This window comes from Rhinatrema bivittatum, chromosome 16, assembly GCF_901001135.1.
Source record: "Rhinatrema bivittatum chromosome 16, aRhiBiv1.1, whole genome shotgun sequence".
NCBI lineage: Eukaryota > Metazoa > Chordata > Amphibia > Gymnophiona > Rhinatrematidae > Rhinatrema > Rhinatrema bivittatum.
Window position 1 is genome coordinate 55,744,352 of NC_042630.1, and position 17,604 is coordinate 55,761,955.

At 48.3% G+C, this 17,604-nt stretch overlaps 1 protein-coding gene across 1 annotated transcript in view; it reads left to right on the plus strand.

Annotated features, from left to right (window-relative positions):
• Positions 1–378: 378 nt before the first annotated feature.
• LOC115077701 (vomeronasal type-2 receptor 26-like) overlaps positions 379–17,604 on the plus strand; it is a 134,117-nt gene continuing 116,891 nt past the window's right edge. The window contains exons 1-2 of the mRNA XM_029579991.1: positions 379–534; positions 4,019–4,077. Coding sequence (XP_029435851.1) covers positions 379–534; positions 4,019–4,077 — 215 coding nt within the window. The remainder of the gene's footprint in view (positions 535–4,018; positions 4,078–17,604) is intronic.

The window sequence follows — 17,604 nt, forward strand, 5'->3', positions numbered from 1 at the left end:
CTCCAGGGCTGAAGTAACTCCGATGCAAGGCAACGAGGATCTTCAGGAACAGCCCTTTAATAGGGCTGGTACAGGAAACAGTCACAAAGGTGGAGCCCAAGGCATATCTGGCCATGGGCCCTTTAAAACTAGAAGAAAGGTGCGGCCATGCACCTAGAGGGAGGAAGGAGGACTGTGCAGGACCATGGACAGCGGCCCTGCATCGACGTCGAAGTGAAGGAAGCAGGGCTGGGCCTGGAGGCACGCCCCAATGACGGCAGCAGTTCCAGCCACTGCAGGAGGCCCCGGGGGCGGCTCCAGCCACCAATCCAGGCCTGGGCTTGCGGCCTCGAGCCGCGAAGATGAGAAGGACGTTGGTGGCGGCTCCATGCCGCGTAGATGGCAGGGAAGTCCGCGGCACCAGCCGTGGTGGAGCAGAGCAGAATGGGCGGCCTCCGGGCTGCAAGAGGAAGCAAAGTCCGTGGCTCCAACCGCGTGGGAAGGCCCGACTTCAGCGGCGTCCAGCCGCATTGGGAAGTAGGCAGTAGCGGCAAGGTGAGCAGAGCCTGCTCATGGGGATTAGCTCCACGGGCAGGGTTCCTAACATAAACAAAGCATATCTCTAATAATCATTGGTCTTATATCAATACAGAAACCTTTTGAAAAATTTGTGAAAACACTAAGAGTCCAATGCAATCAGTGCACTCAGCGAGTGCACTGTATAACCTGCAGTAGGACGTGTGTTGTATAGGTGCTATCTAATGCCCTTATGCCATAAGGGGATTAGCGCCACTACAATGCACGCTCAATGCAGAGTGAAACTAATATCACTCATCCTATTCAAATGATTGTGATGAGGCTATTAGCTATTCAAATGCAAAAAAAAAAAAAAATCTGTCTATGACGCACATTTTTATGCTCAGAAATTAACGCTTATCTTGAGCAGGTTTTAATTGCTGCAAGCTCCTAAAATAGGTACGGAAAAGCAGAAAAAACTTATTTTCTGTACAGCCTCCTAGTTAATATCTTTGTGATGTTAAGTATGTTCTGTCCCCAGCAGTGGGTACATATTTTTGTCTATATATAATGTACTTAATGGAAACACCCTTTTTGTAACCCATGATAAAAATCTGTGAGCCTTGCTTTTAATGGAGCTTGCCCTTAAGAGAAGTTCCCTTCATCCTTTGCTTTCTCTCACTTGGGAGGGGTCTGTATGCCCTCTCAATCTAGCTTGAGTATTCTTCAGTGTCTTATTGGCTCAAGGGACTGCCCTTCATGTTCCCCCCTGTGCCACATAGATCCTAGACTCACTACCATTGGATCTCACCCTCTAGTCCCAGCTTGTGGAGACATTTCCTGTAATCCATCTTCAAGACTGTTAGTCAGTCTCAACTATGCTGCCTCAAAGCTAGAGGTGCCTGCAACCTCTGTGATACAATTAGCCATTTTACATTCCTTCTTACCGCTTTAATTCTAAAGATTAAATCAGCTTCAGAACCCCCCTTGTTTTCTCATCCTGAATCCCAAGAAACTCCATTCTCCCTTCTCCTGCCTATCTCCAGCTACAAAGATCTCTACCTGGGGCATATACGTTTGGAAGCAACAATTCTAAGTAATGGAAAATAATCTGTGCAATAAATAATTTCAAACTTAAAAGATCTTTGCCTGAAGACAGATTGGGAAGGAAAGTTAGCTGTCTGGAAGAGGGAAACTCGGGTGTTTCTTACTGAGTCAGCACAAAGTAGGAGAAAGAAATCTTTAAAAATATTTTTTAAAAATCGACAGCAGCCAGGTGCAGGAAATGGACGGCTGACAAGCATCTGTTTCCTAAACCCCTGGCTGTGCACCGTTTGGGAAAACCAACGCCGATAAATTTGGCGGACGGCCGACCCTCGTGGGCTCCCATTATCAAGGAGGCGCTAGGGATGTGTAAGCCGATACACATACAAGTGACGGGCCCTGAAAACGAGGTGGGAGGGGGGCAGGGTCTGGGTGGGAAGTGGCAGGGTGTGGTAGGATGGAGGCAGGCCGGGACAGTGCCCATTAGCTGATGTTCCTGGAATGCGTGCACCGGCAGCTGGCTGATGCACACAAGTTACTTCTGCTCCTATGGAGGAGTAAGGAAACAAAATAAAAGAATAGACAGGTAGGAGGTAGGGGTCAGGGTGGAGAGGGGAAAAGGGAAAGGGAAGGGAGGTTAAGTAGGGGGGTATGGAAACTCCCCCAGTTCCCTCCCAATCCGCTCCAGTCCTTAACTGGAGCGGATTGGGAGGGAACTGGGGGAGGCCTAATTGTGTTACCATGAGTAATACTAGAAAATTCATCCTCCTGTACATGCTGCCTGCACATGCGTGTGCAGATTGTAAAATCTGGTGTGCATGTGTGCATGGCCAATATATTTTATAACATGTGCACACTAGTACATGCATGTTAAAAAACTGGCGCGTCCATCTGCATGCGTCAGGAATCGCACCCACATGGACATGCGTGCACTTCTTTTAAAATCTACTATTGTGTGATTTTATTGGCACAGTCTAAAAAATGTTCTCAAAACTTATTTGCAAAAAAACTTCTGTATTGATATGACTGATGATTTTACTCAATACGAAGTCTATTTAAAAACTTTATTGATTGTCATGAATTTAAAAGGCGTCCCTATATGATGATCATATTAATGAAAGCAATGTGAAATCACAGTGAATTTTTCTCAACTTTCTTCTAGGATGATCGGCTTTATTTTTCACCTATTTGGGTTCATTATATTTCTAATAGTGTGTGTGTGTGTGTGTGTGTGTGCACGCGCGCGCATGTATTTGCCTGCACCTGTGTGTGTGTTTTAGGGAGGAATATGGATGCCTCTGCCTGTGTGTGGGGAGGGTGCTTTGTGTGTATGTGTGTGTGTGTGCGCACCTGTGTGTGTTTTAGGGAGGAATATGGATGCCTCTGCCTGTGTGTGGGGAGGGTGCTCTGTGTGTGTGTGTATGTGTGTGCTTGTGCCTTGTCTATGTGAGTGTTTGTCTGCCAGTGCCTTCCTGTGTGTGTGCCACTGTGTTTGTGAGTGACAGAGCTTTTAAGACAGAGCTTAATGTCTTTGCAAAGTGCATTGTTCTGGGTATCACCTGATGGCCACAACTGTTTGATTGAGATTGATTTGAGAGAGAGAAAGATAAGGAGAGTAAGAATATCAGTGGTGGGAGACACAAAATTATATGTAGTTAAAAGAGGAGTGTAAAGAATATTCTTAAGAAAGGAGGGAGGATATTCACCCAAATTATTTTTGGACAAACAACAGACGACTTTGGGATTTTTCAGAATAATAATTTCTGTAAAACTAGAAACTTGGGTGAAAAATATAGATCAGGAATGCACATCATTTTGAAATGAATTCTTGGAGGCCGGTCTGTAGGAAGAGTAGGGGGTGAACATCCTCTGCATTCCTGATATATATTTGCAAATGCCTATTGGTTATTTACTTTTTCACATAATACAAGGGCTAGGGGCACTCCATGAAGTTAGCAAGTAGCATACTTAAAACAAATTGGAAATAATTATTTTTCTCAATGCACAATTAAGCTCTGTAATTTATTGTTGGAGGATGCAATTAATGAAGTTAGAATAGCTGTTTTTAAAATAATGTTTTCAACAAGTACTTGGAAAAGAAGTCCATAAACTGCTATTAACCAAGATGACTTAGTGGTAGATCTTAAAAGATGAGCGTACGCACATATGAAAGCGCCGATTTTAAAACATGTGCACGCTGGCACGCATATATTATAAAATCTGGTGGCCACGCGCACATGTGGTGTATTTTACAATCCGTGTGCACATCTGCGGGTGCCATGTGCAAGGAGGGATGAATTTTTGCAAATGACGCATGGCGACGCAATCGGGCCTTTGAGTCCCCTCCAATTAAGAAGCGCACTGGAAGGGACCTTCCCTAAAACCCTGTCTAACCTTCCCTGTCCTTCTCTCCTCCCTGACACCTATACTAACTATTAATATGATTTTTTTTTGTTTCATAACTTACCTGCTCCTTCAGAGCAGAAGTAACTTACGCACACCAGCCGACTGCCAGCACGCACTTCCCCGGCACAGCGGGTAATGGACACTGTCCCGGTCAGTCTCCACCCTGCCCTGCCCCTCTCCATCCAGACTGCACCTCCTGTCCACCCCTTTCTCAGGCCATGACACTTGTGCACATATTGGTGTTTATGCACGTGGCCGGGCCCTTTAGAAAATGTGTACGCATGCCAGGCTTTTAAAATCCGTGCTTTAGGGAATAGCTACTAATTTTTACCAACATTAGTAGCATGGGATTTTCTTTACTGTTTGGGTATTTGTCAGGTACTTGTATCCCAGATTGACCAGAAGGGAAAGAGGATGCTGGGATTGATGGACTCTCATTTGGACTCAATATGGCAACTTCCTATGTATTCATGTTCTCTTAGATAACAGTATTTATGAGCCAAACATATTGTAAATTAAGGGGGTGGAGCTGCCACTAAGAGTCTCTTTTATGTTTTTTTTCAGCTTTTTTACCTTTCTTTCTATGTTATCTTAGAACATTTCTCTTTCTTTAAATCTCCCTGTCCTTTTTTTGAAGTTGCAATAAGTGCATTTTGAATACTGCAACCTGCTATGTAGGTTTACATTTTCCACCTTTCCCTGTCCCTTCAGGCTTTTCTTCAGTGTGACTTGATGCGTTAAAACATTATGTCTGAAAAACCCTTCTTTCCTAGCGTGTAGCCAGATGGACTCAGAACAAATGGGTATAGTGTGCTCGTGCTAGCAGTTGGAGACGGATCTGACGTCAGCACGTGGTACATATACCCCTGCAGGAAGTGCAGACACTCAGTAATTTCTGTCTCCAAAGCAGTTTGGAGCTACCTCATGCTCGCTGAGCGTGTTTCCAAATTCTAACGACTAAATTCATAGAAGAATCCTACCTGAAGACGAGCCCCACACTCCTGCGGTGATACCCTCGGGTCCCTCCCCCAGGAGTTTCCTGAGGTGATTTCCGTGGTCCCTCGGAGGTAAGAGCTTCGGTCCGGTGGCCGAATCGCGGCAGGGATCTAGTCCCCGAGTGAGAAGGGCTCGGGCGCGGCTGAGAGGCGCCTCGGTCCCGATTCGTTCACGGTGAGGACTTGGCCCCCGAGCGAGACGAGTTTGGGCGCGGCCTAGAGGCAGCGGGTGCACTTCCTTGAGCGCGGCGGTGACGGTAATCACCCTCTCCCCCCGCAGCCGGAAACCGCCTGGGTTGCAGCCGGGAAGCACCGAAGATCAGGTAAGGCGTACATCTTTTACTTTTGCTGGTGTCCAAAGAGCGAGGATTAGCGGGATCTGCCTACGTGGAGACCCGCCAAGGAGTTCGCCATTTTACCTGCCTGCTCGCCATAGGCGTCTGCCCTGGTTCAAGGGTAACGGGTGCGTATGATAGGCGCCCGAGAGTTATTGGGCGATAGGCGCACACTGATAGGCGCACATGGATAGCGCACAGTGATAGACGCACACTGATAGGCACACAGTGAATGGCGCACGCTGATAGGCGCACAGCGCATTGATAGGCGCACATTGTTAAGCACACATTGTTAAGCGACCATTGTTAAGCGCACATTATTAAGCGGCCATTGTTGAGCGCACATTGTTAAGTGCACATTGTTACGCACACATTGTTAAGCGCACATTAATAGGAGCACATCTCCACGCATAAGCATCGCACATACTGCAAAGCACATACTTTAGGCTGGGAGCGATTCGGCGCATAGAGATAACAGACGCGATGGAGCGTATGAGAGCCCATGGGTCCTCAGAGGCGGCACCTCCGGAATCAGGCATAAAAGCTCTAGGCCTCTGCTCAGCATGCCACCTTAGAGCTACACAGAGCGAGGAAGCATACTCCCTATGCGCCCAATGTGAAGAGGCCCTGGGAGTTCCAGGCCAGGGCCAGTCTCAGCCCAGATTACTGGCCAGTTCCTCAGGGAACACCCCGGACCCAGCAGGCTGAGGAGAGCAGCCGGGGAACCCGAGAGACCTGGTACCCCTAAGGCTAGAACCTGCTTCGCTCTCCTGGGTGGAATTATTCAAGGGGATTCACGCCTTTGTCAAGATGCAGTCTGATCCTCGAACGGATCCATATGCACCGGACGACCCTGCCCCTGGAACCTCAAGGCCTAGGCATGGACACCCGCCACCTGGAAGCCCCACGTATGGGGATTCAGATTACTCTGAGGAAGAAGGCGAGCTTCCCGAGGAGGGAGAACTTCCCTCGGGGATAGAGCCGTATCGAACCATGAGACGCTTCTTTCCTAAGGAGGATCTCCCAGACCTGGTCTCTCAATGCCTGTCGGAGCTGGCTATCCCAGGCCACGGCACCCTAGGGGCACCTAGAATGAACCCCCTACTAGAGGGCCTTCGTCCGACGGCCCACCATTTTCCCCTCCTACAAGCAGCACAACAGCTAATCGATCTGGAGTGGAATACGCCGGAGGCCTCATTCAAAGGGGGTCGGGCCTTATCTGGAGGATCTTCATCGGATGACGTACGAGGAGAGATTGAAGAATCTAAATATGTACACCCTGGAGGAAAGGAGGAGCAGAGGTGATATGATACAGACTTTCAGATACTTGAAAGGTTTTAATGATCCAAAGACAACGACAAACCTTTTCCGTAGGAAAAAAATCAGCAGAACCAGGGGTCACGATTTGAAGCTCCAGGGAGGAAGATTCAGAACCAATGTCAGGAAGTATTTCTTCACGGAGAGAGTGGTGGATGCCTGGAATGCCCTTCCGGAGGATGTGGTGAAGACCAGAACTGTGAAGGACTTCAAAGGGGCGTGGGATAAACACTGTGGATCCATAAAGTCAAGAGGCCGCCAATGAAGAGTGGGTGACTCGCCAGAATGATGGCTACTGCCTGGAGACAATACCCTTATTCAATAAACATATACATGCTTACTGTGACTCCAACATCGCTCTAAGCTTCAACAGCAAGAGGAAACGTGGAAAAAAGGATTTGCACTCAAAGAGGGGAGTAGCTGGCTTGTTACGGCGGTTACTACCCCAAACCAAATAAGCCTGATACTTCACTTTCAATGCATATACAGCATAGTTCTCTGCTTCAACGGCAGGGGAGAAGAAAAAACTGATACTTCACACATCCAGCAGAGCTCTCTGCTTCAATGGCAGGGGAGAAGAAAAAAGGGTTCGCACTCACAAAGCAGGGAGTAGCTGGCTTGTTACGGCAGTTACTACCCCAAACCAAATGTGCCTGATACTTCACTTTCAATGCATATCCAGCATGGCTCTCTGCTTCAACTTTCGATGCATATCCAGCATGGCTCTCTGCTTCAACGGCATGGGAGAAAGGCTGATACATCACGCATTTCCAGCATAGCTCTCTGCTTCAACAGCAGGGGAAAAGAAAAACTGATGTTTCACGCATATCCAGCATAGCTTCAACGGCAGGGGAGAAGAAAAAAGGATTCACACTCACAAAGCGGGGAGTAGCTGGCTTGTTACGGCGGTTACTACCCCAAACCAAATGTGCCTGATACTTCACTTTCGATGCATATCCAGCATGGCTCTCTGCTTCAACGGCATGGGAGAAGACTGATACATCACGCATTTCCAGCATAGCTCTCTGCTTCAACGGCAGGAGAGAAGAAAAACTGATTCTTCACGCATATCCAGCATAGCTCTCTGCTTCAATGGCAGGGGAGAAAAAAAACAACCAATAAGGGCTGTATAACATAGTCTGGGTAAAACAAGCATGGGTGTAGCTTGCTTATTGCGGTGGTTACTACCCCTATTACCCCTAACTAATCAAGCTAGATATTTCACTTGGATGCAGCTCCATCACTGCTCTCTACATTAACGGTGGGGGTGGAAGGGAAATAGAACCAAGAGCTAAGAGAAACAGATAAGTATGAGAGAAAAAATGTGTGAAGCTTGCTGGGCAGACTGGATGGGCCGTTTGGTCTTCTTCTGCCGTCATTTCTATGTTTCTATGTTTCTATGTACCCCCTGGACCCGGCAACCAAGGAGCTGCTGGCATGCCCCAAGGTAGACGCCATAGTTTGCGCAATTGTGAAGCACACCACCATCCCAGTGGAGGGGGGGGGGGCAGCCCTCAAGGATACACATGACCGACGCCATCCTGAAACAAGCCTTTGCGGTGGCAGCTATATCCCTACGAATTGTGGCCTGCTGCACAGTAGTGACGCGTTCCTGTTTATCACAAGCCAGGAACAATGCCCCGGGAGAAGACATGGAATCAGCTCTCTCGTTCCTCACGTACGCTGCCTCCGACCTAGTCCGTATGGCAGCCAAGGGAGTATCATCCTCAGTGGCAGCTAGGAGACAGTTCTGGCTACGAAATTGGTCAGCCAACTCATCCTCCAAGACACGCCTCACGAGAATGCCCTTTAAGGGATCCCTCCTGTTCAGCAGCGACCTCGAGAAACTGGCTAACACATGGGGCGCCTCTCCATTACCCCGTCTGCCAGAAGACAAGTCAAGGAGAAACCAGCGCTCTTTTCCTAGGCCATCCAGAGGTAGAAGCTCTCAACGCTTCAACCCCTACAGGAATAGCTACCAGGCACCTCGTTCTCAGGCCAGGAACCAGTCCTTTCGGACCAGGCACAACAAGAGGGGAACAGAAACATAGAAACATAGAAATGACGGCAGAAGAAGACCAAACGACCCATCCAGTCTGCCCAACAAGCCACGCAGTTCATCCATTTATTTATTTATTTATTTATTTATTTATTTATTTATTTTCCCCACCCTTTTTCTCCCTCCCATCCATCACTATTGGCTTCCAGCACCCTCCGGCCCCAACTCCCTTCCACCCCTCCACCATGCAGAGAGCAGCGCCGTATCCGCATCCCAGTGAACATCCAGCTCAATCAGGGGTAGCAACCGCTGCAACAAGCAGGCCACACCCCTGCCCCATACTCTTACCCACCCCTGCTTTGTTTGTTTGTTTCTTGTTTTTGTTGATGGCAGCCCTCCGTGAAGGCGGAACACCAACCACTGGCCACTGGCATCCCGCTCCGTGAATGCCTCTGTGGCTACTGCCGCTCCGTGCAGTGTTTTGCTGCCTGAAGGTGGAACCCCAACTACTGGCCACTGGCATCCCGCTCCGTGAATGCCTCTGTGGCTACTGCCGCTCCGTGTAGTGTTTTGCTGCCTGAAGGTGGAACACCGACTACTGGCCACAGGCATCCCGCTCCGTGAATGCCTCTGTGGCTACTGCCGCTCCGTGCAGTGTTTTGCTGCCTGAAGGTGGAACACCGACTACTGGCCACTGGCATCCCGCTCCGTGAATGCCTCTCTGGCATTTCTCCTGAAATGGTTCTGCTGGATTACTGGGACTCTTTCCCTGTATTGAACACTACTAAAATCTTTACTAATCACATGTTGCTAGCTTTAAGATTCACTATGACTAAATTCTGGAAACAAACAGACTCACTGGATAGCAAGCACTCTCAGACATTTGATAATGTTTGCATTGAGAAGTTGATGCATTCCCTCAAGGGTACTCTTGCAAAGTTTTGGTCAAGTTTTGGGGCAAGTTTTGGTCTTATGCTACACTCAACACAAGTAGTCTTGTTACACTTACTTCAGGCAGGGATCTAAGACTGAAGTGGTGTGGCATGCCTAAAACTGTGATCTCAATCACAATAACCGCCCAATACCTCATGTATTCCAGAAACCCTCACAAAGTGCAAACTCACAAATCACAACAGGTTTCACTGGTCAAAATCAATTCATCTAAAGCTACAACCACACATCCAGCAAACTTCCACACATGCCCTGCAGGACCCCCACTCAATGAGCTTGTCCCCATATCAAACTCATAATTATGGTTGTTGGTCCATATACTTTATTTATTTAACAACTAATTTTGTAAAAAATGTTTGAATTTTTGTTACAAGGTTTTCCTAAAACCAACTGAAGTTAACACCCACCGATATTAAACCCGAAAAGGGTGTATCAATGGAGAACAGACAATGGAGCAATGTATTTGTAATCCGTACCCAAAACTTTGCAATATGTTGAAAACAATCCTTTGTAAAGAGTCATATGAGAAAACCAAAAACAGTACTCATCTGTCCTTGATGAAGCCAAACAGTCCCGGCACGATCGTGTTTTGGACCACTCGGTCCTGCCTCAGGGGAAACCGCTCTTCAAAAGCAAAACTCCATCTCCTATAATGACTTCAGTCAAACCCAGCCGCACCCCGCAATGAGAATCAGCCGACCCATCCGGGGGAAGAAGCCATAGGGGCAGGCTAATCCTATTCTACCGCAGATGGGTCGAGATTAATTCGGACCAGTGGGTCCTCGCCATCATCCGAGAAGGGTATTACCTAGACTTCCTTCGCATCCCTCCCGACAAGTTTGTGGAGTCTCCTTGTCAACCCCCCAAGAGGGCGGCACTGGAAGCTACCTTGTTGAGGCTTCTGTCCCTAAGAGCCATAGTCCCAGTGCCTGCATGGGAGATGAATTCTAGGCATTATTCATTTATTTCATCGTACCCAAGAAAGAGGGCACTTTCAGGCCCATTCTGGACCTCAAGTCAGTCAACCGATACTTAAGGGTCCCGAGATTTCGCATAGAAACTCTGCAGTCAGTCAGAAGTTCAGTACAACCAGGGGAGTTTCTCACGTCCCTGGACCTGTCAGATGCCTACCTGCATATCCCAATTCATCGGGATCACCAGCGCTACTTGCACTTCAAAGCCTTGAAACAGCACTTCCAGTTCCGGGCTTTACCCTTCGGGTTAGCCACTGCGCCGCAAACCTTTACCAAAGTAATAGTAGTGGTGGCGGCATCACTCAGGAAAGAAGGAATCCTCGTCCATCCCTACCTGGACGATTGGCTGATCAGGGCAAAGTCACCGGAGGAGAGCCATCGGGCAACCAACAGAGTTGTATCTCTTCTGGAAAGCCTAGGATGGGTGGTCAACACAAACAAGAGTTCCCTACGGCCTTCCCAGTCACTGGAATACCTAGGAGTCCGAGTCGACACCCAGGCAGACACAGTCAGCCTGACCTCCAAGAGGAGATCAAAATTCCGGAATCGTCTACGGATCCTACTGAGCGCCACCCGGCCCACAGCTTGGGATTACCTACAGGTCCTTGGTCTGATGGCATCCACTCTGGAAGTGGTACCATGGGCACGGGCCCATATGAGACCGTTACAACACTCCCTCCTCTCTCGGTGGAGCCCACGATCACAGAACTACACCGTGCATCTAACCCTACCGGCCAGAGTGCGGAACCAGCTACGGTGGTGGTTACAGCCCGGCCACTCGAGCCGGGGGTCAAAAATGTCCTCCCCAACGTGGACCCTGCTCACTACAGATGCCAGTCTGAACGGATGGGGAGCACACTGCGAAGAGCTCACCGCCCAAGGGCGGTGGAACAGAGAAGAGTTGGGGTGGAACATCAACCGACTAGAGGAACAGGCAGTCAGGTTAGCCTGCCTGCGATTTGCCCACAGACTTCGAAACACAGCAGTCAGAGTGATGTCGGACAACGCCACCATGGTGGCATACATCAACCGACAGGGCGGAACCAGAAGCCAACAGGTATCCTTAGAAATAGCCCCCCTGATGGCCTGGGCGGAAGCAAATCTCCTGGACATCTCCGCCGTCCACATCGCCAGGAAGGACAACACCAAGGCAGACTTCCTCAGCAGAGAAAGCCTAAATCCGGGGGAATGGCAGCTGTCCCCCATAGCCTTCCAGATGATTGTGGATCGGTGGGGGACTCCAGGCATGGACCAACTAGCGGACAGGTCCAATGCTCAAGTACCCAGATACTTCAGTCGCCGGCGAGATTTGTTATCCTATGGGATCGACGCCCTGGTACAGCCATGGCCTCAGGGGATCCTGCTATACGTCTTTCCCCCATGGCTCCTGCTGGGCGCCATTCTACACAAGATTCAGCGGCACAGATGCCTAGTTCTGCTGGTGGCCCTGGACTGGCCAAGAAGGCCCTGGTACGCAGACATGAGAAGACTACTGGCAGGGGAGCCTCTACCCCTGCCCACTCACAGGGACCTGCTACGACAAGGTCCCATTCTCCACGAGGATCCAGCTCAATTCTCTCTTACGGTCTGGCCATTGAGAGGGGTCGACTGAAGAAAAGAGGTTACTCGGGGCGGTAATAGATACACTCCTCCGAGCCCGTAAGTTCTCCACATCACTAACGTATATAAGGATCTGGAGAGTATTTGAAGCCTGGTGCAAAGCCCGTAGCACCAATCCACATGCCGCTAAAATCACCATCATTTTGGATTTCCTGCAAGATGGTCTTCAGAAGGGTCTGTCCCTCAATTCAATTAAGCTTCAAGTAGCTGTGCTATCCTGCTACGGCCCCAGGAGTGACGGCAACAGCATTGCCACACACCCAGACGTTTCACGTTTCCTGAAAGGAGTCAAACACATTCGTCCGCCACTGAAGTGGCCGGTGCCCCTGTGGAACCTCAACCTAGTTTTGGAATTCCTAGCGGGATCTGCCCTCAGACCCCTCAGGGGCCTGTCCCTCCATTTATTAACCTTGAACATAAGAACATAAGAAAATGCCATACTGGGTCAGACCAAGGGTCCATCAAGCCCAGCAACCTGTTTCCAACAGTGGCCAATCCAGGCTATAAGAACCTGGCAAGTACCCAAAAACTAAGTCTATTCCATGTTACCATTGCTAATGGCAGTGGCTATTCTCTAAGTGAACTTAATAGCAGGTAATGGACTTCTCCTCCAAGAACTTATCCAATCCTTTTTTAAATACGGCTATACTAACTGCACTAACCACATTCTCTGGCAACAAATTCCAGAGATTAATTGAAGATGGTGTTCTTACTGGCGGTATGCTCGGCATGCCGCATCTCAGAGCTACAAGCACTGTCCTGCCGCGATCCATTTCTCAGAATCACCCCAGGGACTATCCATCTTCGTACGGTTCCCTCCTTCTTACCCAAAGTAGTCTCACACTTTCACCTCAACCAATCCATATCCTTACCAACTATGGAAGGGTTGGAGAAGTCAGAAGATGGTCGAGTACTGCATCATCTCGACATTGGCAGGCTACTGTCCAGATACCTGGAAATGTCAGAAACAGCACGTAAGACGGACCACCTGTTAGTTCTTCACAGTGGGAAGAGGCAAGGAGAAGCAGCTTCACGGGCAACTATTGCCCGCTGGATCAAAGAAGTTATAACGGCAGCCTACGTAGAAGCGGGAAAACCACCACCTCTACGGATCAAAGCCCACTCTACTAGAGCACAAGCGGCCTCCTGGGCAGAAACTAGAATGTTGTCACCTGCCGAGATATGTAGGGCAGCAACATGGTCCTCCATCCATTAGAGATGTGAATCTTGTCCTCGATCGTCTTAACGATCGATTTTGGCTGGGAGGGGGAGGGAATCATATCGTCTCCGTTTGGGTTTTTAAAATATCGTTAAAATTGTTAAAATCGTGAACCGGCACACTAAAACACCCTAAACCCACCCCGACCCTTTAAAATAAATCCCCCACCCTCCCGAACCCCCCCAAAATGCCTTAAATTACCTGGGGGTCCAGCGGGGGTCCGTAGCTAAATCGGGGGAAGGGGGAGGGCAGGAAAACCGGCACACTAAAACACCCTAAAACCCACCCCCGACCCTTTAAATTAAATCCCCCAACCGCTGAACGACCTCCTGCAGTCGATCTCCTGCCGGCGCCATTTTCCGTACGGAAAACGATTCGCGGAAGGAGATCGCTCCCGGACCCCCGCTGGACACCCAGGGACTTTTGGCCAGCTTGGGGGGGCCTCCTGACCCCCACAAGACTTGCCAAAAGTCCAGCGGGGGTCCGGAACGACCTCCTGCAGTCGAATCGTGTTGGTCTATGGCCGCCGCCATTTTGTGCCGCCATTTTGCAAAATGGCGGCGCAGAATGGCGCCGGCTGAAGATAACACGATTCAATTGCAGGAGACCGTTCCGGACCGCCGCTGGACCCCCAGGTAATTTAAGGCATTTGGGGGGGGTTCGGGAGGGTGGGGGATTTAATTTAAAGGGTCGGGGGTGGGTTTTAGGGTGTTTTAGTGTGCTGGTTTTCCTGCCCTCCCCCTTCCCCCGATTTACAATTTTTTGACGATAAATCGGGGGAATTGGTATTGTATCGTGGCCCTAACGATTTTTGACAATTTATTTTTTTTTTTCAATTTATACTTTATTGAAAATTTTTTATATATCATCCATACATTTTTAAATAAAAAGAGGAAATCTTGTTATACAGCATCCATAAACATATCCAATATAAATTCTGAAAATCATATGTTGAACAAGAAATTATAAATGGGGGAGCTAACAATAAATCGTTATCTTCACAATAATTAAGGGAAAGAGGATGTCAATGGTTTTACTTAGACCTTATTTTAGATATTACTATTCTCTATTTGCCTCAGATTTGTCTACGAGGAATGTCTCCAAATGCGTGGGGTCCGAGAACATAAATTTATTTCCCTGATAAGTAACATAACATTTCGCAGGAAATTTTAAATAAAAAGTTGCCCCTATTTCTAGGACTTTACTTTTCAGGGAAAGGAATTGTCTTCGACGCGCCTGAGTAGGCCTCGAGACATCCGGGAATATATATACTCTTTGCCCACAAAAGGAGCAATCCTTGTTCCTGAAAAACTTTTCTAACACCTGATCTTTCTCTCTCTCTAGAGAGAAAGAAACAAATAAAGTTGCTCGTTTATTAATAATATCCAGAGATTCCTCTAGAAAGGAGGAAATCCCTGGACTTTTCTCTTGCTCTCCTAGTAATGGAGCTCTAGATGAAACAGGGAAATAAAAAATCTTAGATATAATTGGAATTTTATCTATATCATAACCAAGATTCTCTATTATGAATTTCCTTCCATCTCCTTCCGCTCACAATACAAAACCCTCACCATCCTTCACAACACCCTACATAAACACAACCACACCTGGCTCGATGAAATGCCTCATTACCACTCCTCCAACCGCCCCACAAGAACAACCCATACAGGCACTCTCCACATCCCATCCCTCAAAACAGCACACTCAACTCATACCAGAGGGAGAGCCTTCTCTGTCGCTGGCCCCACCCTCTGGAACTCCCTCCCCACCCTCCTACGCCAAGAGACATCCTTTCACAAATTTAAGAAAGGAGTCAAGACATGGCTTTTCCGACAGGCCTACCCCGACACAAACCAAATTTAATATCCCCTAGCCCCCTTGCTCTACCTTTTACTCCTTGCTCCCCCCCTTTCCCAGGTCCTTCCTCTGAAGAAATCCTTTTACCCCATTGAATACCGCCTACTTCAACTCTTCCATAATCCTACCTAGTTAAGCGATTCCATGTACATTAGCCATCTGTACATGGTATCCCTCTTTTCTGCCTTTCTCTCCCCCCACTTCTTCAAACAAGCCTTTCTCCCCCTCCCTTCCTTTTCCCACTTTCTCTCCCCTTTTTTGCCTCTATCTATACCTTTCTTTCCCTTACTTATCCCGCTTTTCCCACCCTTCCTACCTTCTACCCCTTACCCTCCCCCCCCCTCGCCCTCCCCCCCCTGCCTACCCTCCTTTCAAAACTACACTCCTCGTTTTCCTTTAACATTATTTATTTTGCTGTATTTTGCTTTTGGTTTTTCTGTTTGTTGCTTCTCGTTTTAGTAACATCCTATTGTTTCAATGTTATACTGTTATATTGTTATATTGTTATACTGTATTTCCCAATTGAGTTCTATGTAAACCGGCATGATGTGTTTCACGAATGTCGGTAAATAAAAGTTAATAAATAAAATAAATAAATAAATTTCAAAAGGTGACAGTAACCTCGTTATTGGGAAGTTAACTAGACGTAAGTTTTTAATACGTAACATATTTTCTATGTTTTCAATTTCTGAATGTAATGACAAACTATCTACAATATGCATACTTTCAGCATTTTGGATATTTTGCACATTACCAGTTATAGATTTCATAGTAGATTCTAGTTCAGACAATTTCTTTCCCTGTTCCTCAATTGAGGATTTATTTACATTAACCAAAGAAGTAAGAGATTCCTTCACATTTGAGACATTAGAGTCTAGTCTGACTAACATCCTCCACAAATCTCTCAAAGTAATATCTGTTGGCTCCCTAGAGCTCAGCAGATCTTTACTTGGAACTACCGGTGTAGGTCTATCTCCAGCTCTCTGGGATGGTCCTTCCAGAGAGCTTTCGGGAAGAAATATATTACTTTCCTCCCTACTTGCATTTATTCGACTGTCCTCAATAGTCTCCTCCACTTTTGTAGTTCCTTGAGGTTGCGGAGGTGTAGTGGGTCCATTGCCTGGACTCAAAGACACTGCAAGAGTGACATTTTCGCAGTCCATTTGTGGCGTTATCCTATTGACATGGGCATCCATAGGCCCTGTATTTGGGGCTGGAGAGGAGGTGTAGACTCTTGCTTTGCGCTTTTTACCCATAAAGAAACAAACCAGAAATTACCTGCTTCAGCAGAGTCAAGGAGAGTGTATCGAGAGGCAATCCACGACAGTCAAAGACCATCCGGGGCAGTCGAAGCCGGTCGAAGCCGCGCACGCCGAAGGGGCGCGCGCGGCTTAGGCTGCGCGCCGGCGTCTGCTGCGCGCCGCTCAGCCTCGTGTTTTGAATGTTCCCGCGGTCCTGCAAAGATGACATCAGCTGATTCGGTGGCGCTCGTCGCAGCTGTTCTCCCCTCTCACCAAGCCAGCACAGCAGGTAGGCGTCTAGCGTTCCTCTTGCCTCTCTCTCGCTCCCCAAAACACAACGCTCAGCCGCGGGTTTTGAATGTTCCCGCGGTCCTGCAAAGATGACATCAGCTGATTCGGTGGCGCTCGTCGCAGCTGTTCTCCCCTCTCACCAAGCCAGCACAGCAGGTAGGCGTCTAGCGTTCCTCTTGCCTCTCTCTCGCTCCCCCGATTTTTGACAATTTAAAATATATCGGACGATATTTTAAATCGTCAAAAAACGATTCACATCCCTACCATCCATACCTTCTTCAGATTCTACCGTCTGGACATACAGGCCAGGGAGGACTCAGCATTCGCAAGGGCAATCCTAAATGGACCTCAGGCAGCCTCCCACCCAGTCCGGGAGTAGCTTTTGTACATCCCATTTGTTCTGAGTCCATCTGGCTACATGCTAGGGGTGTGCATTCGTTTTGAACTTAAATGTAAAACGCAACTTTTTTTTTTTTTAACTTAAAAAAGTGATGAGGCGAAAACGATCGGATTTCCAACTTATTCAACATAGCTATGTTGAATACGTTGGAAATCGCGTTTGTTGATCCTAAATAAAAATTTAAACCCCTCACCCTCCTTAATCCCCCCCCCCCAAGACTTACCACAACTCTCTGGTAGTCCAGCGGGGAGTCAGGACGCCATTTCTGAACTCCTTTGCGAGGAGCACGTGACGTCGGTGTCACGTTGGAGTGACGCGGCGTCACGTGATTCCCCGCAGGTTCTCTCTGGGAGGGCCCCCCCCCCAAGCTGGCCAAAAGTTCCTTTTGGGTCCAACGAGGGTCCCGGAGCGAACCCGCGGGGAATCACGTGACGCCGCGTCACTCCGATGTGACGCCGAC